This window comes from Neophocaena asiaeorientalis, unplaced genomic scaffold, assembly GCF_003031525.2.
Source record: "Neophocaena asiaeorientalis asiaeorientalis breed wild unplaced genomic scaffold, Neophocaena_asiaeorientalis_V1.1 scaffold427, whole genome shotgun sequence".
Lineage (NCBI taxonomy): Eukaryota > Metazoa > Chordata > Mammalia > Artiodactyla > Phocoenidae > Neophocaena > Neophocaena asiaeorientalis.
This window is the reverse complement of record NW_020172280.1, coordinates 4470310-4492784: the sequence shown is the minus strand read 5'-3', so window position 1 is coordinate 4492784 and position 22475 is coordinate 4470310. Positions and strand designations below refer to the sequence as shown.

At 48.7% G+C, this 22475-nt stretch overlaps 1 protein-coding gene across 3 annotated transcripts in view; it reads left to right on the top strand.

The window, feature by feature from the left end:
- Window positions 1-22475, top strand: part of ATXN1 (ataxin 1) — a 242500-nt gene that overhangs the window by 208693 nt on the left and 11332 nt on the right. For all 3 annotated transcript variants that reach the window (XM_024763757.1, XM_024763775.1, XM_024763765.1), the window contains exon 4: window positions 8970-11019. In XM_024763757.1, coding sequence (XP_024619525.1) covers window positions 9130-11019 — 1890 coding nt within the window. In that variant the 5' untranslated portion in view covers window positions 8970-9129. The remainder of the gene's footprint in view (window positions 1-8969; window positions 11020-22475) is intronic.

Genomic DNA, 22475 nt, shown 5'->3' with positions numbered 1-22475 from the left:
TGAGTCACGTAACCTTAGGGGAGTCCCTGAACACGCTAAGCCTCCGTGTGCTGGTCTTTACAATGGGATGATAACACACTGGCTGTTGCTTGTATGAAAAGCATTGCTATCTATAGTCTACACAAAGAAAGCCCCAGTGGCTTCTGTCCTGCCTGTTTTGCTGGGTCCCAGGAGGTCTCAGGGCCTTTGCAGCCAAGATGGTGGTAGAGTTGTATAGTGTCCCAGAGACTGGAAGACAACCACAGAAGGGACCCCAACATGGAACTCCCAGGAGGCATGACTTGTTAGTTCAAGATTATACAGAACCTTCCACTTTCCTTCCACTCGCCCACATCAAGGGCAACAAATGCTTCAGACTCTCTCAGACTGCCTCAGTTCCAGAAAGGCATTTTTCTGACTTGTTGGAGATTTTCGTGTTCTCTGTTTGTAAACTTGGGCCATCTAATCTCCTGGAACCCCAGCACCCTGGTAGTTGAGAGAATCTGACTAAGCTCCCCCTCCAGCTACCACGGGCCCCTTGCTGTGTGGTGTGTAGCAGAGCTTATGAGAGTGTGTGTGAGAAGACAGCTGGCAGCCTTCCCTGTGGGATGTGGAAAGAAGATTCTGCATTTCCCCACCATGCCTTTGGGGAATTACTCATCTGTGGAAGAGCAGACAGAGTGGAACCAGGAACCATCACACTTAACCCTTACAGAGACACGCCAGGCTCGAGTTTAGCATCTCACCTTTCTGTTGATTCTCCTTGTACCTGTGGAGTGGCTTTCATGCTTTTGGGTGTGAATGGGGGCCTGTGCATTGGGAGCTATTATAACTATAATCCCTTCTACCAGCTGAAGAAAGAAAATAAATTCTCAAACATCCATGGCTTTTTCTTTTGTGTAAATCACAGGTGTGAGGAAAAACCCAGATGCTGGAAAGGATTGAGAGTTTGAAGGTATTGTGTTGATTTGATCACAGAACCAGGAGAGATTAGTGATACATCAGTGTGGGTGAAAACAAGGGATTCAGGAAGAAGCATTTGCCGAGTTACAGTTAGGATGGTGAGCGTTTATTGAGTGTGTGCCCGATGCCAGGCACTGTGCCTACTAATTCCTCCCCATTTTATAGGCAGAGATATTACCTATAAGATTACACACTGTGGAGATACTTACTCTCTAAACTGGACACGTGTATAATTTGGAGTAAAATAAAAATTACAAGAAAGAGAAAGATTCCATAGGCAGTAGGAGTGAGGCCAGGGTTGTTGGGTTTTTTTTCTTTTTTAATTTTTATACAATTTGTAAAGGTTACTTTCCATTTACGCTTACCACAAAATATTGGCTCTATTTCCCGTGTTGTACAAGACATCCTTGAGCCTATCTTACACCCAAAAGTTTGTACCTCCCCCTCCTCCACCCCTATATTGCCTCTGTCTCCTTTGCACTGGTAGCCACCAGTTTGTTCTCTATATCTGTGAGCCTGCTTCTTTTATGTTGTATTCACTAGTTTGTTGTATTTTTAGATTCCACATATAAGCAGTATCATTTTGTATTTCTTTCTCTGTCTTACCTCACTTAGCATAATGCCCCCCCCAGTCTGTCCATGTTGCTGCAAATGGCAAAGTTTCATTCTTTTTCAGGGCCAAGTAGTATTCCATTGTATAAATATACCACATCTTCTTTATCCATTCATCTGTTGATGGACAGTTAGGTTGTTTCCATATCTTGGCTATTGTAAATAACGCTGCTATGAACATTGGGGTGCGTATATCTTTCCAAATGAGTGTTTTGGGGTTTTTTTCAGATATATGCCCAGGAATGGGATTGTTGGATCATATGGTAGTTCTGTTTTTTGAGAAACCTGCATACTGTTTCCCACAATGGCTGCACCAATTTGCATTCCCACCAGCAGTGCAGGAGAGTCCCCTTTTCTCCATGTCCCCGCTGTCCTCGACAACACTTGTTATTTGCAGATGAAGCCAGGCTTTGAACTTGTCCTTTACCTACACCCCAGCCTGTTCTTTCTACCACTCTCTGTGTCCTCCCCCTACTGGTACTAGTAAGAATATTAATTTGTTACCTTCCTATCAGTAATAACGTTTTATCCTGATATTCCAACGATGCCCATGGAAGTGAGTGCTGAACGACTTCTGAAGTGAGATTTCTCACTGTTGTGCTAAGAACATTGGATCAAGAGTCAAAAATTGACAGATCCTCGTCTCCTAACCCCAATTCTAACCATGTGACTGTGGCCAGTTCTTTGCACCTCGTCACAGCAGTCCCTCTGTCCTTAAAACAATTCACTCAGGAGCAGGGTGAGAACTGCTGTAGGGTCGTGGAAAGCACCTATGGTTCCCAGCCTCCAGCCAGAGTGGTGGGTAAACAGAGATTCCCGTGTCCCGGGGTAGCTAATCTGGCACACACAGCCCTTGAGAGCAGAAAGGCATTTGCTTACGTACTGAACCAGGGAAGGTCTTGACAGAAAAGCATTTCCGGCTTTTCTTAAAAACTCAAACTCGACGTCGCTTGGACAATTCATTTGGGACCGGTTTCGGTCCAGATGGATATCCCTTCAAGCGATTCTTTTTCCTTGAGCCTTTCCAGGAGTTCCAGCACGGGCAGGCTGCCAGGGGACACTGGCTGCTCAGATGCTGCGGCGACATCCCACGTGAGCCAGGGACAGCCCAGCCCAGATGTGGGCCTTGCCCCTCTGCCCTCCTCTCTCAGGCCTGACCTCCTGCGGACACAGCAGTGGGCCACATCCCCATGCGGTGGACCCACCCAGAGGACAGATCTCCCTGTTTTTCTAGAGGTGGCAAAACCCACTAGAAACACCGCCCGGTGTCACAATCGTCACGTGGATGAGATACGATAATGGCAGAAGCCAGGAAGCAAGGAAGAGCTTCGCCCAGGCTTGAGGAAGCCTGTCGCTCTAGTATGCTGACATTAGAAGCAGATGAGGGAGCCCGACTTAGGGAGGAGGGAGATGGGGGGGCGGGGTTAGCTCCATGCCAAGCAGAGGAGTTCAGTGGAGGAAGGGCAGCAGAGCGGCTGTGCGTCTTGAAGAGTCCCCTCCAGCATCTTTCCATCGAGGATATGGAGATGTGATCAGAACAGTGACTCCGAGTCAGTTTGTTGCCCTCAGAGCTTCCCTGAGCCAGGGAACACCCAAATGCAACTGTATTCTTACAGGTGGATTTAATTTTTTAAATTATTACATTACATTTAGTCGCTGTATTCATTGCCCCCAAATCTATAGATGAACAGGGCCCCCCAAAACTGTTATTCTTGGTGCTAATAATATAAAGAGAGGGACTCTTTTCTCCTGCCTGTCCTCATTCCACTAATATCTCAGCTGTAGATGGTCATGGCAGATCCCTGCCTTCCCAGCCCTGTGTGGCATGTGTCACTTCACTGACTGAAGGGTCCTGCACCCTGGTGCAGACTTGAACTTGCTTTTGGTGACCCTAGAGGGAGAGAGAGCTTGTTTACACAGCGTGATAGCATCCACCATTCTCCACCTCTGACTGTAGGATTTTCCCTCTGGGGTTTCAGCGCTGCTGTGCCCTGGATCACCACTAGGTGGGCTTATTGAGCCTGGTGCTGTGTGATGTGCTGGGGGGGTCCCTGCTGGCAAGCCTGTGAAGTATGAAGATCTCTCTCTCACTTCCTTAATCAACTCCGCCTCTAACACGGTATGCCACGCCTCCTGCAGTCGGGGCTTAGTGCTAGGTGGAGTGCAGCGGTGCCCTGTACGTTTTCTCCCCCTCTCATCCCTATGATTCTGTCTCTCTTCCACATGGGACCATCAGTTCGTGTCTCCAAACTCTGCCTCAACACTTGGGATGACACGGGGATCCCTACCTCATGAGGCAGCCCAGCTCATTTTAACAGTTCTGATGACTTTCTCATTTCTACTGTATACAGTCATCGCTCAGTATTTGCGAGGGATTGGTTCCAGGAGCCCCCGATGCTCGAGCTCCCTGGTCGACGTTCCATGTAAGTGGTTCTGCCTCCTCAGATTCAGCCAGCTGCAGATGATGTAGTACTGCAGGTATTCATTGAAACAAAAATCCCCGTATAAGTGGACCTGCGCAGTTCAAACCCGTGTTGTTCAAGGGTCAACTGTGTATCAATGTAATTTGGAGGTCAGTTCTGCTCTCCTGCCTTCCACGGAGGGCCCTTTATAGATCTGAGCATTGCACCTCTGCTCCGGCTTTTTTCTGTCCCCCAGGCCACACATCTTCAGCTGCCTCAGCTGTTACTTACCTGTCTTGGGTCCAGACCTCCCACTAACCCCATCGCTCCACCCTGGGCATGCCTGCCGGTGTCCCCTTGCCTCAGGACTTTGTGGCTTTACCGGTGCTGTATGCTCCTGCAGTATTCATTCCGTTATTGGGAATACTGTGCTTTTTAAAATGAAGCTTATAGTTACGCCAGCTTTTAGGCACCATACCCAACTGTTGGTTCATATTGAATGGATGGTCAAACAGAAAATTCCTTGGCTCTTTGATGTGAACTATTCTTAAGTCAGATTGCTCCAACCCTGCTATTAGACTAATTGAGCTATTGAAACCAAGGGCAGGGCATGTATATTTATTCTCGTTCATCTTTATTTTTTTTGGTTTTGTGCCATCACTTCCAGCATCTCAGGATATGTTTGAATATTAATTGCAGTAATATATTAGGCATCCCTTTTAGCCTTCTGTTACCTCTAAATATGATAACCAAAACACTAATAAAATGGTGAACAGAATAGAACTGAAAATAGAGTTCTGGCATACCATTTGCCCCATGCTGACACTGAATAATTAAGGTCCACTGTACATACTAGAAACAAGGTAAGTGTTTGATGAATGAATTTGTGATCCACTTCCTTTGGGGCATTCTTGTTCAGTCAACCATGAAGGTATCTAATTACGCTATCATCGACCCTTCTCCATCCCAGAAACCTCAAGGATATCAGAGTTGGGCCTATTTTTAATATTTAACCTAAATGAAGTGACTTCTACCCTTGCACTACATAGATCTTCCTGTGTAATAATTTAGTAAAGCAAGAGGTTTGCATGTCAGGACTTCAAGAATCCTTGCCATGTCCTAGTGACCTCTCCCATCAGGTCCAGGTGTTCTGTCTTTTAAATGGTCATATGGTTTTTCCAGAACTGACACAAGCTCACCAGGCTGCATTTCCTCCTCTTTAAAACCGAAACCACGTCTCTGCTCTGCATGGACATACATGCCAGAAAGTCATGGGTTTCACTCAAACTGAGAAACTCGCAGGATGGAGGGTGCTGGGCAGAGCAGCCTAGTTTATTGCCCTGACCTTGGAATGCATTTTTAGGACTGTATGTATCAGATTCTAGGAGTGTCTTCCATTCAGAGCAGTTGGTTGTTATTTACAGGACTCGAAATCAGTGGGGATCATCTCATTTTCCTAACACTTCTGAAGCAATCTGAATCCATGTTAATGGGGGTGGGGCAGGGGGCTCTGGGGATTTTTGAATGATATCAAAGATATAAATATCTTCCTTTATTAAAGTCTGTCTTTTCTCCTGGAGATGATTGAATTATCCATAAAATGTACAATAACAGCCTTTTTGAGGTGTATTTCCTTATAGTTCTTGAAGATGGAAAGAGCCAGAAGAAAAGGAGCATCTGTTACTTAGAACTGTATTGGGTCTAGGTGACCCCAAAGTAAACAGCTGAGTTCTCCCTAAATATTAGCTGCTTATCTCCAAGGCTCCATCGATTCTGTTTGCTCACAGCACCTAGTTTGGTTTCCCAGCACCTACTCCATCAGAAGAGGCTCCAGACGTTTACTTTACTTAGAAGCTTATGCAGACAAGCTGAGTTTCTCACACCTTGCTGTGTATGTGAATCATCTGGAGGTGTTGTTAAAATGCAGACTCTGAAATCAGGAGGTTTGGGTGGGGCCTGAGGTTCTGCTTTTCTAAAGCTGCCGGGGGAGCTAGTCTGAGGACCACACTTGGAACAGCAAGGTCTTATTGCCACTGAGCTAAATTTTAAGATACTGATGAGAGAGATACAAATGTAGATATAAAGATGCTTAAGATGGATGTATTCAGAACAGCGATTAGCAGGCAAATTGTATGTAGTAAACCCTAAATAAATTTGTCTCGATCCATCTATTAATTCCCGTTCACTTCCCCTTTCCTAATAATAATGTTGAAACCTATGATCTGCATGTGTGGCTCTTCGGTAACTTCGCAGTTATACAGTGGTGTGTGGCCCCGTGTCTCTTGTTGTGACAGATACATCCGGAGGTGAACTCCGGGACCCAGGTGAACCACTGGTGCGTTTCAGCACTGAAAAGGCAATGAGGGACATGGAGACCGTGTGTCTGCAGCTAGAAAGAGACCCTAAAAGCAGACATCCACTCTCCTTTTTTCTTCTCTTCTTCCTAGTCTCTTTCTTTCTCCCTTCCTTTTCCCTGCTGTACTTTGCACCTTCGCAATTTACCTCTCTGTTCTTTTAATTAATGAACTATCATCCAATGTACCAGGGACATGGTGGTGTCCTGTGGCGCCCTCTCGTGGTTCACTGAAAATACAGCAAGATACAGTCCCTATCCTCACGATGATTTCCCCTGATGAGAGAGACAGACAGTATAGAGAGCTAATGAAACCCAGAGAAAGGGACACATGCCCCAGAATTAGAGAGACTCGACTCCTCCAAGCTGCGCTGGTAAATAGGAGACAAGGTCCTCCTAAAGGTAGGAGGAGGGAGTGTTGAAATTTGTGTCAGTTTGGCCCCAGGTCGCTCCGGTTAATCTTTGTATCCTTGATGTATCATTTGTATTATCTGGAAAAGATGTTTATCAATGAACAGCTTTTCAGAAGAGTATATTTGAATTTGTGTGGTAAGGCCAATATGGTCCTAGTTGGTCCATTAGCAGAAGACCAGCCATGGACTCTATACTGAGATCTTTAGGGCCAACTGAGTCAGCCAGTGTCTTTCAAAAAACAACACAGTGTAAATAAACCAAGGCACTGCCGAGAACCAAGTCAGCATTCGTATTCAAATTCACTAAAGCTGAGTTCTTTTTTTAAAAGTACCTTCAGAGGGGTTTTCTAGGTTTGTGTATGGTGCATTCAGTTGTACAGCAGTTTTACATTTGCATTGCTAATGGACCTCTTTCTGAATGCATTTGACATTTTACTTGGCTTTGAAAGGACTTTTATGCCGCTATTTTTTCTTCCCTAGAGCTGCCTTGGGCTAATTAACCTATTGCCTTACTGGCTGGGCCTACTATATTCTCATTCCGGATTCTGACATACTACTCTTGCGTGAACTTCCCTAATGAAATCCTGTGGGGTTTTATTGGATCAGTGCTGCTGTGGAGCCAGCAGGGGGCGCATGGAACAGTTCACTTTGAGTCCATCTCCTAAATGGCTTTCCTTTGCTAGTCTGTGTGGGAACAGAGTTTATGCAGTTCTTTCTTAGCGTGACTTAAAACCTAGAGATAAAAGATCAGTAGCAGTACTTTTTAAGTAGTCAAAAGGGGCAGCTGTTTTCAGTTTTTTTAGTTTAATTTTATTCTATCATTGTTTTGAAAATAGCATTGTCATCTTAATCTATTTGCACATATTGGGTGTAAATTACGTGCCATGCATTTCATAAGAGAAGGCTGTACAGAATGGAGTTATCTGGGACTTACAAAGCCCTAGGTCGGGGAGGGTAGTGCTGAAAACTGCTTCCTTAACTGTGTCTGTTTTAACATCAGACTATAGAAAAGCAGGTCTGCGTAGGAGAAATGCTAAAACCCCAGGGCCTGGAATTCCCAGAGCCTGATCCAGGGCTTCCCAGGGTCACAGCGCGTGACATGGCTCACGGCTGCAGCTGCCGCCTGTAAGCCTGGTCCCTGTTGGTTCCATTGATGATCTGCCTCTTGCCAGGTGGGCATCTGTCTGCCGACACAGTCATGGTAACAGAGTTCTGTGGTTCCTGAAAGACTGAGATTAGGTGTCCGTGAAAACTGGCTCCAGGCTCACTACTTGTATGTCCAGGTTGAAACACTCAGGCCTGATTGGTCCAGCAGAGGTTTCCTCTCTAGGGTTGAGGGTGGATTGGCCCTTTATGGAGCGTGTGGAGAGAAAATTCAAAGACCACTTGGAAAGGAAGTAAGAGGCAGAGGTAGAGCGAGCATAAAGCCACCCTCGTTAAGGACACCCTCGATGCATCAGCCTGGTTATTGCATTTTTTTAAAACCATAACCATGTTCCTGTTCTAACTGTCAAACAGATTCCTTTTGGCTTTCTGTTACCATGTGAGTAGCTGTACTGGGAGTTGTTTGGAAACTTGTAGAGAACACGATTATTTGGGGCTCCCTCTGCTGAGTTGGCCTGTGCATAGTGTGTGTGCACGTGCGTGCATGCGTGTGTCAGGGAAGAGAGAATTGTAGATCCAGTATGGACCCAGAGTCAGTGGAATCTCTGAGTAGTGCCTTTGGCAGATGAGGACTCAGAGACAAGGTATGAAGTCCGCTGAGGATTTCCGTTCCTAACCTCGTCCTCCCGGTGCCTGGCTCAGAGGGTAGGTCTGGCTGACCTTCACCGGTGTCACCCACCTTGTGGGCATCGTTTGATTGCCCAGCGAGGTAAAGGAGAGCTAAGGCGTGAGAGTGGCATTTCTGGAAGCGAAACTAAGAAACGCATTGTCTACCTTCTGGAAAGAGAAAAAGAGAAGAGGGTATTGAGAGAGGTGTCTTAGGAGACTTGCTAAATCTATAAAAAAGAGGTTTGACTTGCATGTTGTAATGATCTTGCTGATGTCCTAAACAGCGAGGCCGGCCAGCGTTTTACCTGCTCTAATGTGGGGGCGGGCAGGGGCGGGGGTGTGTTTGGAATTCACGTTGACACCAGAAGCTTAGTCTCAATCTCGAGGAGGACGTTCTTTTCCGGTGCTGATGTTCTGATCGCCTCTCTCCTCCCTCTCCTCTTCCCCTTGTCCCGACCCTCTTCCTTTTCCCAGATTCCAGGGCGGCTGCTGGCGGATCGCACCCACAGGGAGATGATTCCTCATGAAGAGCCTGGATCCCCTACAGAAATCAAATGTGACTTTCCGTTTATCAGACTGAAAGCAGAGCCAGCCAGAGAGTGAAACGGTCACCGTGGAGGGGGGACGGCGAAAAATGAAATCCAACCAAGAGCGCAGTAACGAATGCCTGCCTCCCAAGAAGCGCGAGATCCCCGCCACCAGCCGGCCCTCGGAGGACAAGGCCACGGCTGTGCCCAGCGACAACCACCGCGCAGAGGGCGTGGCATGGCTCCCGGGCCACGCGAGCGGCCGGGGCCACGCGGGCGGGCGGCTAGGGCCGGCGGGACCCCCGGCAGAGCTCGGTTTACAGCAGGGAATAGGTTTACACAAAGCGCTGTCCGCGGGGCTGGACTACTCCCCGCCCAGCGCGCCCCGGTCCGTCCCGGCGACCACGACGATGCCCGCGTACCCGCCCCCGCAGTCCGGGGCCCCGGTGTCGCCCGTGCAGTACGCCCACCTGCCGCATACCTTACAGTTCATCGGCTCTTCCCAGTACGGCGGGCCCTACGCCGGCTTCATCCCTTCTCAGCTGATCTCCCCCACGGCCAGCCCCGTCACCAGCGCGGTGGCCTCGGCCGCGGGGGCCGCCACTCCATCCCAGCGCTCCCAGCTGGAGGCCTATTCTACTCTGCTGGCCAACATGGGCGGCCTGAGCCAAGCCTCGGGACACAAGGCTGAGCAGCAGCACTTGGGCAGGACCGCGGGGCTCCTGCCCCCCGGGTCCCCACCACCCACCCAGCAGAACCAGTACATGCACATCTCCAGCTCTCCGCAGAGCGCCGCGCGCCCGGCCTCCCCGCCGGCCATCCCCGTCCACCTGCACCCGCACCAGGCGATGATCCCACACACGCTCACCCTGGGGCCCTCCCCGCAGGTCGTCGTGCAGTACAGCGACTCCGGCAGCCACTTTGTCGCCCGCGAGGCCACCAAGAAAGCCGAGAGCAGCCGGCTGCAGCAGGGCGCGCAGGCCAAGGAGATCCTGAACGGGGAGATGGAGAAGGGCCGCAGGTACGGGGCGCCCACCGCGGCCGACCTGGGCCTGGTGAAGGCGGGCGGCAAGGCCGTTCCCCACCCGTACGAGTCCAGGCACGTGGTGGTCCACCCCAGCCCTGCCGACTACGGCAGCCGCGACTCCTCCGGGGTGCGGGCCTCTGTGATGGTCCTGCCCAACAGTAGCACCCCTGCCGCCGACCTGGAGGTGCAGCAGGTCACCCACCGAGAGGCCTCCCCCTCCGCCCTCAACGACAAAAGCAGCCTGCACCTAGGGAAGCCCGGGCACCGATCCTACGCGCTGTCTCCCCAGCAGGCCCTGGGCCCCGAAGGCGTGAAGGCCGCCGCCGTCGCCACGCTGTCCCCCCACACGGTCATTCAGACCACACACAGTGCTTCGGAGCCCCTCCCGGTTGGACTGCCGGCCACAGCCTTCTACGCAGGGACTCAGCCGCCCGTCATCGGCTACCTGAGCAGCCAGCAGCAAGCGATCACCTACGCCGGCGGCCTGCCCCCGCACCTGGTCCTCCCCGGCACCCAGCCCCTGCTCATCCCTGTGGGCAGTGCTGACATGGAGGGGTCGGGTGCGGCCTCGGCCATCGTCACGTCGTCGCCCCAGTTTGCTGCAGTGCCTCACACGTTCGTCACCACCGCCCTTCCCAAGAGCGAGAACTTCAGCCCTGAGGCCCTGGTCACCCAGGCCGCCTACCCAGCCATGGTGCAGGCGCAGATCCACCTGCCCGTGGTGCAGTCGGTGGCATCCCCTGCAGCCGCGCCCCCTACGCTGCCTCCCTACTTCATGAAAGGCTCCATCATCCAGCTGGCCAACGGGGAGCTGAAGAAGGTGGAGGACTTAAAAACGGAAGACTTCATCCAGAGTGCAGAGATCAGCAACGACCTGAAGATCGACTCCAGCACTGTGGAGAGGATCGAGGACAGCCACAGCCCGGGCGTCGCCGTGATACAGTTCGCTGTCGGGGATCACCGAGCACAGGTAACGTTCATCCGGATCACACAGGTAGGGGGACACCCCGCCGCACCACCTTCATCGCTTCCCGCCACAGTGAATTTCTTCCGAGAGGCAGACCTGTCAGTGGCTGTGGGGATGATGGAGGGTTTTCATTGACACCTGGAAGTTAGACTCGTCACATTTCCCAACCACGTTCTCTAAGAGAATTAAGCCCTCGTACACCAAAGCACCTGCTGTTTGTAATGAATTAACTTCTCTGTGTCTAGAGTGAGGCTGGTCAGGTACCATTCTTGGGACAATTAAGAAGATCGCCACTCAAGTTATTTTTTTGTTTTGTGGTTTAGATGAGGAACCCTGATTAAGAAAAGTCATTTCCCCCCCCTCTTCTTTTGGTCAGGAAAAGACAGTGCTGGTTAAGGTGAGAACGTTAAATGCCCAGAGTGGCCACGCCCCATTACACATCTGTGTTGTAACATGTAGCTTTTGTTATTATTTAGGTATGGTGAGGCCGACAGATGAGAATACAACTGCCATTGAAAAGACAGTTTGTTCTACTCAGATGCCAAGAGGAGGGTTTGTGCTGTGCCATGCAGGGCCACGTGGGGAAGCACCAGGGTCAGGAGGCACTGGGAGTGAGAAAGCATGGGCAAGAGCCTTGATTGTGGTTTCAGGGGGAAGGAGTGGGTGAGGCAGGGTAGGCAGACTTAGGATTGGCTAGTTGGAATCACTTCAGCAGGCCCTGGGCACAGGAGCTGTCCCTGGGTGTCTGGTACCTGGCCCTGGGATGATTAGGGCTGGTGGATAGTGGCCCAGAGAGTGAAAGCTCCATAGAGGAGGTGGCTGGGTTGTGGGTGTTTGCTTTGCATATGAAGGACATTCTCCCAGGCAGGTGAGCTGTCAGCTGTCTCTAGTAATGAGCTAACCCAGGGAGGCACAGTACCTCCAGAGTCAACAAGGCCCCAAGATGGCAAAGCATCAGATATAGAGAATAAAAGGCATGGTTAATATAGTCTGCAAAGTCAGGGCTGTCCCAGGTGGGCTCCTGGACTTCTGATATATAGGAACCCCAAGGACCAGATGTAGCCAAGCTGAGTCACGTTAAAACTGGAACTATGATTAGCTCTCTTAATTTCCATGGGTTCCTTCAGTCCACTCTTTTCCAGTTTCTTAAATCACTTGAATGCATTTATTCTGCCCATTTGTATGAAACAGCAGTTTCACTGCCTAGCTTGCTTGGAGTCAATCAGGTTTGGCCCCGAGGCCAGGAACTGCCCTGGTGGATGGTAGAGACTCACTCCCTCTGGGAATGGTTTCACTGAGGCCTTTTTTTTTTTTTTTTTTTGGTGGTACGGGTACGAACCCGTGTCCCCTGCATCGGCAGGCGGACTCTCAACCACTGCGCCACTAGGGAAGCCCCTCACTGAGGACTTTGAAACACTCAGATGTGACAGCACCTCCTTCAGGTTGAAATGAGTTGAAAAATGGTCATGGCATAGCTGGTATTTGGGACATTCAAAGAAAATAAACAAACTAGTTAATGGTTTGAATTGTTGTTAGTATATTTAAAAGAAAAAGATCAAGTGAGGTAGGGGAGCCCGATTTTCCAAAGCATTTTCCAGAACTGCTGGTGAATGTCCGGATGTGGGATCATGCACGATATCAGGGGACCTGTGTTGCCAGGAGCTTTTAGCCCCGAAGACTTTTCTTTTTTTATGGTGAGATGTTGCTGTAGCCTTTCGTAAGGCCCAAGAAAGATTTCTCAGAGTTCTAATTTAAAAAAAAATTATATATATAGCAAAAATGAGAATATTTGGAAAAGGGCATCATTATTTAGAAGTCACTACCCGTCCGTAGTTTCTGCTCACTCCCACTGTCCTATATGGATTAGGGGTGGATGGATACTAGCTGAAAGAACAAGCTGTCTTTAGCAAAGTTGTCTTTTAACAGACCCCAGGTGAAGCCTGGAAAATAAGAAGGAGAAGTAAACGTGTTTTTTCGTGGTCCTTTTAATCCTTAAAGCACTACTGTGAAGAGAGGTAGGCATGGAAATCGGGGTGATTTTGAAAATGCTGCTGTCTCCGGCCTAGCGTCTCTTTCAGTAAAGAGCAGCTCTGAGCTGCGGGCGCATCTCCAAGGCCCCGGCAGCCTCCACAGTCATCAGGAGCTTCACAGACCTCTAGGTTTCACATCGACCCGACCCGGCAGTTCTTAGAGAGGAAGCATCTCTCTGTGTTTGCCTCGCTCGATCCTTTGCAGAGCGAACGCTTAAACGATGGTGAAGTCGGCTTCCACGTGGGAAGTCTCATTTCCTTCCCATCGCCAGACCACCAGTCTTCTCGCTGACAGCCAAGGTGCAAATTAGAAGGCAGCGTGTTTGTCAGGGCCTGCTCACAGGTCTGCGGCTTCGGCTCCAAAGGGTGGCTGGAGTTTCACGCTGTAGAAATACAAGTGCGGGGCCCCGACACCACCAGTGATTTGTCACTTTACCCCGAAGCCTATCAGAAACAGGCTGACGTCATCACAGCTAAAATACTCCACCAGCTGTGTTTACCACAAGTGACAGGAGCAGAGTCAGGAGGGAAGCAGAGGAAGCGAGAAGGGGAGAGGGAAGGGAGACAGAAAACGAAGGCCTGGATTTAATTTACACTCTGAGGGCTGAGGACTTCCCTCCATCCCCAGCGGCACTCGGTGGGGTTTTCTCCCCTGGTCTGTCTGCTCAGTGGATTCGAAATCACTAACACTTGCACCCACAGGGAGATTTAGAAACATGCAAAGTGTTGCACTTAATTAGCAAACTCACAAATTGGATTGGGGAAGTTGTGGAAGGAAGGGGGTGGTTTGCTAGAGGACAGATGGCTTTATGACCCCCGGCATAAATCCTGCACGGAAGCAAGACCACAGGGATGCTTGAGTTCGTAACCAACCACGGGCATCCCCGGTGAATGTCGTGTGGCTGGTGGGGAGAAGCCACGAGCTGGAGTCTGGTTGGCTGCAAGGCAAGTGGTCTCACCTCTCAGAGCTGGGGGTTTTCTCATCGCTAAAATGGGCAAATGATTCCTTATACAAGATCATATCTTGGGCCTCTTCTCGTTTTTGTGATCCCTTGCTTTCCTGCCGTGCAGAACAGCTCTTATAAAATTTACTAGCATCCAGTAAGCAAAAACCAAAGGGGGGACATAAAGGGAAACTTCCCTGACTTCATGCTTATAATCAGCACATAGACGTCTTTGGAAGGAAAGCCATCCTGATAGAGCCAAGGGAGTTTTCACTGAGGGCATTGTTTTCAGGAGCCAAATTCCTAATTATTATTGTGTGAAAGACACCTCCAGGGTGGTCTCCAGCTAAAGCTCCAGATGAGGCAGCGTAGGAGAAAAATGCTTTTGTGTGTTCGTCACCATCCATGAGGTTTTGTCCTACCCAGTGCAGTATTTCTTGGCCCAGGCAAAGCGTCCTTGCATCCAAGTTCCCCCACCCCGGTGCCGTGGGAGCAAAAAGGGCATCCCAGCATTGTCTGTTAGCCTGTGCGCACCACATGAAGCCTCTTCGTAGCCACCCGTGGTCTCCTTAGTCCGTGGTGAGTCCCAGAAGGGATCCCTAGGTGATAGCATCAACGTGGGAGCCAGTGTGATGCGGCTGGAGGATGGAGCGTGGTCTGCTTGGGTGGGAAGCAGGTTAGCTGGTCAGAAAATGCAGGACCTGGATCCACCACTCTGGAGCTTGTGCAAACCATGTACAGATCAGCGCACACACGCTTCACGGTACAAATTACGTATGAGCCTTCCATTCGGTTTACGCCGTAGTGCAAAGAAAAAAGGTTGTCAGACGAATGAAAGGAAATACGTTCGAAGGAACCAGCACAGTAGGTAGCGTGTAGTAGGCCCTCGCCAATGTTAGTTTCCTTTCCCTGCTTCCACTTGGGTGACTTTGGCCCTGAGAAGAGAAAGGTTAGCTTCTGAAAAATGAATAAAAGGCTTCATTCTCTCCAAAGAGTTTATGGAAGGAGAGACAGTTTAGAAAAGTCTAGAAAGAAGGCTGACCATTTCCAGTGAGCCATTTTACACTGCCTCTGTCCCTGTGGCATGTTCCCCTGGTGGCCCAGGAGTACCCATCCTGCTGCTTCTCTGAGGAAGGCTCCGTGACCTCATGCTAGCCCGTGTGCCTGTAACACAGTCTGCGTTTTCCTCAGCGTGAGCTGGACTGGAGGGGTCGTTGGGTGGTCCACTCTGCACATCAGTAAGAGGACCGGTGCAGAAACGGGCTCGTGCCCCTTTCTTTTGCAGAGAGGATCTAAGCATTGTGCCCACTGGGGGACCTCCTGCCCGGGATGGCGCCCCCTGGGGGGCCCTGGGCTTCCATCTGGCAAACAGCGTTCTGTCTGAGCAGCCACCCAACCCCTCCATCTCATTCTTCCCAGGCTCAACTTTTCTGAAGAGTACACAACATTTTGTCAGAATTGTAGTACATTTTATCTGTGAGCTGCTCTGGGGTGACACTTGTCGTTGACTGCGTTTTACCTAAGTGCCGGCCTCCGTCTGTTATTAGGGCTGTCTGTCGCGTCCCAGATTCAGGAAGGTGACTACTTCCTTTTACCTCCTTGGTGGCGGCTTAGTATTCCGTGCCATTTTCTTCTCCCGACTGTCGTGTGTGTGTGTGTGTGTGTGTGTGTGTGCGCGCGCACACCTTTACCGCGTGTTATAATGACGTGATCACTGCATGTCTACTGATGGCCTATTTCTTTCATTCCACTATTTTTTATTTTGACTGCCGCGTTCTGTGAGCCATCAGTGGCAGCATTATGCATTTAATGGATTAGTTGGTGCCTAAAAATAGCCAGAGCCCTCATGCAAGCCACGCAGAAGCCTGTGTGGTCCCTTAGCAGCCAAGGCAAAACAACTTGCCAAACATTTTACATGTAGGGCTTGGTGGATATGAACCCTAATGAATCAGAAAATAGGTAGTGGCTTCCCTCAAAGCAAAGCTCATTACCGGGCCTGGGGTCCAGTGATTGGTGAGAATCCATTCAGTTCTAATGCCAGAAAGGCTCCAGCAGAGAAATGGTATCGAACACATTTTTGTTTGTGTGTGTGTGTGTTCCCTCCCCCTCCCCACAAAAGAAGAAAAATGCTCTCCTTTAGCCTGTGTGTGATGTAAGTGCCCCCGGCTTGGGGATCTTACGTGTGTTATTTTACTTATTTATTTATTTATTTATTTTGGCTGTGTTGGGCCTTCGTTGCTGCGTGCGGGCTTTCTCTAGTTGCGGTGAGCGGGGGCTACTCTTCATTGCAGTGGCTTCTCGTTGCAGAGCACAGGCCCTAGGCGCGTGGGCTCAGCAGTTGTGGCTCACGGGCTCTAGAGCGCAGGTTCAGTAGTTGTGGTGCACGGGCTTAGTTGCTCCGCGGCATGTGGGATCTTCCCGGACCAGGGCTCGAACCCGTGTCCCCTGCATTGGCAGCCAGGTTCTTAACCACTGCGCCACCAGGGAAGCCATTACGTGTTTTACTGAAGCAGATTCTCTAGGACCATTGTTGTTTATAGCTTTTTAAAAAATAGACTTTATTGTTGGAAGTAGTTTCAGGTTTACAAAAAATTGAGCAGGAAGTACAGAGAGTTCCCAGATGCCTGAAGTTTCCCCTGTTATTAAAATCTTGCATTTTTGTGATTTACTTGTGACAGTTGATAAGCTAAATTGATACATGGTTATTAACTAAAGTCCATGCTTCACATTAGGGTTTACTCTGTGCTGTACATTCTGTGGGTTTTCATAAATGTGTAATATCACGCATCCAGCCTCCCAGTGTCCTAGAAACTGGTTTCCCCACCCTAAAAATCCTTCCTGCTTCACCTGTCGGTACTCCACCCCACACCCCTGGCAACCACTGATCTGTTTCCATCTCTGTAGTTCTGCCTTTTCCGGAATGTCATGCAGTTGGACTCCTATAGTATGTAGCCTTTTCAGACTGGCTTCTTTCACTTGGCAACATGTGTTTAAGGTGCTGCCGTGTCTTTTTGTGGCTTTGAGAGCTCATTTCTTTTTAGCCCTAAATAACATGCCGTAGTTCTTTCAGGCACACATATTAAGACCCCAGGGGAGGAGGGCAAGTGGGATAGACCCGTGTGCCCCAGACCTGCCCTGGTCACCTGCTGCTTGGGTCCCGTGGAGGCCCTGGGAGCCAAGCGACAATGCGAGAAGAACCTAGCTCATCCGTCACTTGGGGTTTGTGTTTGGAGGCGTCTCTGCGTGGGGATGTGGGTTCAATGAAACAGCTTCCACCAAAGACTGAATCAGGCTTAGCGCGAATGTGATGAAATGTTTTAAATAGAACACTCATCGACGCTCTTACGCTCGATTGAAGAGGTGTGACTTTTTATTAATGATCTTTCAACGTCGAAGTAAATGGGGCTCTCCGTCAGCCCCTCCGTCTTTGTTCCAGGGTTCTCTGATTTTCTTGATGTGTGGAATGTGGGTGTGCAAACTGGCCTTCGAGGAAAGCAGACTGGCTTTTCTCTGCAGGTGAAACAGACCAAGAACTTCCCTTGCAGACAAAGTTAGGGATTCCCAGTGTAATCATTTCACCAAGAGCAAGACGTCATCACTGAAACCCAGCTTCTGAGCGATGTCCTTGCTCCCAGATGCAGGCAGAATTTGTACATTTGTGATAGGCTTAAGCAAAAACGTTTTGTAAAACAGATGCCCTTCGCATATGTGAAAACAGGGATTCTCGTGAAGGAAAATGGAGACAAAGTTAAGCAACAGACCTTTTGTTTTCTTTATATCTTGCTTTTGGTGATACGTACATATGTGTGTATATAGACATAGCACCAATCTACCATTGAAAAGTACAACCAAACAGCATAAGTATGCGTACATGCATGCGTTGTTTAGATACAGTAGTCTTTAACTAAGTAGCTAAAGGAATTTTGCTGAACACAGGAAGGTGACATGGAAAAAATAATTATCAGCTCAGAAGTGAGGATGTGTTGCCTCCCTGTCTTGGTTTCTTCATCCTGAATGGAAGCTGGAGGTGATCGTTTTAGAGGAGTTGGTTTAGCGGGGCTGGAGGGAGGGAGGGGAGGGCAGGTTTCTCTCTGGAGCAGTGGTGAGCGACGGGCGTGCCTGCAGCAGCCGGAGGAGGGCGGAAAGAGGGTACAGGAGGATGGGAGGTGATCACCCCTAAAAAAGAGAGGTGCTGGATACAAGACATTCAGAGATGAAAGGCAGAGGGGCCTCAAGCTGACACCAGGACAAAGGCTCTTCATGCTCCCATTTCATCTTCCAGACTGCTTAAAGTGTTTGGAAAAGGATATATTTATGGGATGAAAAAAAATGGACTGTGTCGAGCTGCCAGGAGTTATGTAACATGCTTTGACTTTATATGGTACTGCCCCCATGAGTTTATTTTCATTGGAGTTTAATCTGTCTGAACCCCCACAAGATCATAAAGTGAATTAATGGTTATTAGCCTGGCTGAAAGAGCAAAAAGGACCCTCAAGATTGGAGAGAAAGTAACTGAAGTGTGGTTCAGTGAAATCAGGGCGAGCTCAGCGTCTGACTGACAGGGGAACGTGGAGTGAGGCAGTGGTGCCTCAGCCAGGAAAGCTGTCTGTTGGGGGCCGAGCAGCAAGACCCAGGGAAGGCGCAGCCCCTCTCCCTGGGGAGGATTGTAAGCCCAGTTTAGTCCTGGCTGGTGGAAGCAAGGCCAGGCAGAGCCTCTCCAGCGTCTAAACATTGACCTCTGTTGGCCGGTAGTGCCATTGCGGAGTTTTTGACACGTGGAAGGCATAGTCTTTCCGATTTGTACTGAGCACCTATTACATGCCAGGAAGTATTCTGTACCCTGGGGATGGAACAACGAGCAAAGCAGGCAATATCTCAGCCCCCATGGAACATATAGTCTTAAGGGAGTTTATGGGAAGAGGTGAAACAGACAAATATGGAAGTAAACAAAATAATGCATTGAAAGATAATAAGTGCTATGGGAAAAAAGTAAAGCAGCCTATTGGGGGTGGGGAAGATAAGGATGGAGGGTAATAATAAGTGCTATGGGAAAAAAGTAAAGCAGCCTATTGGGAGTGGGGAAGATAAGGATGGAGGGTAGGTTTTTTTTTTTATTTTTTTTTATTTTTTTTTATTTTTTGGCGGTACGCAAGCCTCTCACTGTTGTGGCCTCTCTCGTTGCGGAGCACAGGCTCCGGTCGCGCAGGCTCAGCGGCCATGGCTCACAGGCCCAGCCGCTCCGCGGCACGTGGGATCTTCCCGGACCGGGGCACGAACCCGTGTCCCCTGCATCGGCAGGCGGACTCTCAACCACTGCGCCACCAGGGAAGCCCGGAGGGTAGTTATTTTAAATAGGTGGTCGGTGACGCTGTCTCTGAGAAGGGGAACGGGAGGACACAGGGCAGAACGGACTCCACGTGGAGGGAATAGCAGATGCACAGACCCAGAGGCACGAGTGTTTTGGAGTGAAAGGACCAACAGGGAGACCAGTGTCACTACAGTGCAGGGAGGAGGGGGTGGGATGCAGACCACGCCAGGCTTATTCACGGAGGCTTTTTCTCCCCGTGAGAGAAGCTGGCTTGGCCAGGACTGTGGAGGTGGAAGCAGTGAGAAATGGTCTCATTCTAGCTGTAGGTGGAAGAGAGAACCAACGGGATTTGCTTATGATTTGGATGTGTGTGGTCTGGGAGAAGGAGTCGAGTAAAGTATGATGCCCCGGCCGTTGACCTGAACCCTGGAACAATGGGGACGCTGCCCCCGGAGGTGGGGAGGAACCCAGGAGGCGCCAGTGGGCAGGGGAATATGAAGAGGTCTGTTTGGAACACGTTAAGTTCGAGTTGCCCGTAGATAGCCAAGTGGACATCACCAGGTAACATGGTTGCCAGTATCCACGTATGCCCTGGTGAAGTCACTTGTTTTGCATACATGTTCTGGCTCCTCACTGAAGGCAAGTACTAGGTCTTGAACAGTAAGTCCCTAACACTTCGCAGGTGCTCGGTGTTAGATTTTGAACTTTATTAAAACCGCAAAACCTCAAGTGTGAATACAATAATATTTCTCAGCACCCAGAGGGAGACCCACATGGACCTCAAATTCAACTAATTCAGACTCATTTCTGGTTTAAAGTGACATCATGTCACAAAATCCTACCATCAAAATAGTACCCCATTGGCACTGACAGCATGTTTGGAAGCAGATAATGTTCCCCTCCAAGGGAGTTTCAAGAGGACAGACCCACCCATTTTTCTCACTGAAAAATCTGTCGGTATGATTTGTTCATTAACTGTTAATGATCAGTTAATCTTTAAGAATGTTTATGTCCTTCTGACAAACCTAAATACAAAATTGAAATAGATTTATTATGACTTACTATCGTGTGCTTATTTGAGATATGTGCAACAAGAGTTTAACTTTTACTAATGAAAGGGCAAAAGCTTACTTTAGTTCACATATATGCAGACCAAAAAAAAAAAAAGCATTATCTAGATAATTCAGGCTACATAATTAGGGTGGGAAGAATATTCGTGAGGATAAATATTAGCGAGGGTAAATAATTAGGAGAAAAATAACATGTGGCCTGAGCCATCCAGCCCACTGCTTACAATGATCAGATTTATCTGAATCTTTTGCTCCTGATCTGTGTGGACCCAGCTGAGGGGGTGGCATTCTTTTCCCAGGAGGGCAAATCACTTCTGGGAGAAGACAAAGCCAGAATTTAGGAGGAAGGGACCAAAGGCAAGCCTTTGAAGTGACAGAGAAAATTGGCCCGAAGTTCTCTAGGTTAAAATAAATCCCATCATTGGGATTCCCTGGTGGCTCAGTGGTTGAGAGTCCGCCTGCCGATGCAGGGGACGCGGGTTCACGCCCCGGTCCGGGAAGATCCCATGTGCTGCGGAGCGGCTGGGCCCGTGAGCCATGGCCACTGAGCCTGCGCGTCTGGAGCCTGTGCTCCGCAACGGGAGAGGCCACGACAGTGAGGGGCCCGCGTACCCCCCAAAATAAATAAATCCCACTATCATTGGCTCTTTTCAGCACCTCTCATGTGTTCTCTCTCATCACTTTTCTTTCATGAAGTTTTAAGTAGGCTGTTCAAGCTATCGACCATCTCACAGCATTTAATTCTAAGACCTGCCTTCATAGTTCGGGGAATAACGAAGGGCTTTCAAAATGCCCCAAAATATGGTGTATGTAATGGGGAGGATGTGCATCTATTATCACAGCTTACAGAATCATCAGTAAGGTTACTTGTCACAAAGGCTTTGAAGCCATTTCTTCTCAGTGAGTCTGCAGATACTTGGCAACATGTGAAAGTCTTCGAATAGATTTGTATACAGTAGGAGTTATTTTCAGAACATGAATATTGGCTGCTCTGAGGAATGTGTATAATATGGCTCACACAGCGAGAACTTGTTCGTTAGTGGGTGTTGGGCTGTCTGTCAGTGAGACTCTGCCCAAGAGCAGGGGATCATCTAGGAAACGCAGACAAACAGTCGCCACTTGAAGTGGGATTTGTTCCCTCTGCTCAGTGTATGATGTTAATGGCTTTAAGAGGTTTGGGACAGGATTTATGGAGCCAGCTCCAGGTTGGTCCTCCCACTTGGAACTCAGTTGGCATCCCCATCCGATACTATTACTTGTAAGTATATTTGTACGTATGTACATGCAAATATATATGTGTGATGTGAATGTAGTTCTGTATCAGCCTCATGACACTTATATAGAGAGACTTCATTTGCATAGTAGATGTAATAAGGCTGATGCTATTTCACAACTTTTTGTATCAGGAAAAAATCCATGACCTCTGGTCATAGGATCCTATTTATTTCAAGTAACATTCCCCACTTTTGGAGCAGTGGAAACGTTAAGGTCATGTCTTCTGATGGTATTACAATACCTTTGTTCACAGGGGCAGAGACCAGGAACATAGGAAAAAAAATGGGTTTGGGGGCCAAAGAGACAGGGATTAAATTCCAACTCCATCAGTATATAGTCATGACGTTAGGCAAGTGATTTAATCTCTCTGAAACTATAGTTCCTTGTTTGTAAAATTAGAACAACGGTATTTTTCTCACTTAGTATATTGTATCAAACAAAATGCTTTTTGTAAAGTGGGTACCTGAATGTTTGACATAGTAGAAACTCAAAATTTTTTCATTCTCTTTACGTTATTAAGATAACCCAGAACAATGAAACTTCCCCCTGATAACATGCACATTTATATGGACTCATGCTCACATACACACTATAGTAATAGGCTTCCATATAAATTCATTCTAGTTGTTTTTTCTAAAAACACTTAGGTCTTCTATGGAGCAAATAAAGTATACCATTCAAAAAGTGTATCTAAAACTGGATTAATCATAATTATCCAAAAAAGATAAAGCGGTTAAGTAGAAAAGCCACAATCCGTGTAAATTACATGGAAATTCACTACATTTAAAGTGGGATATTTTAATTATTTATGTTTCTGTATGTGTGCCTGTGT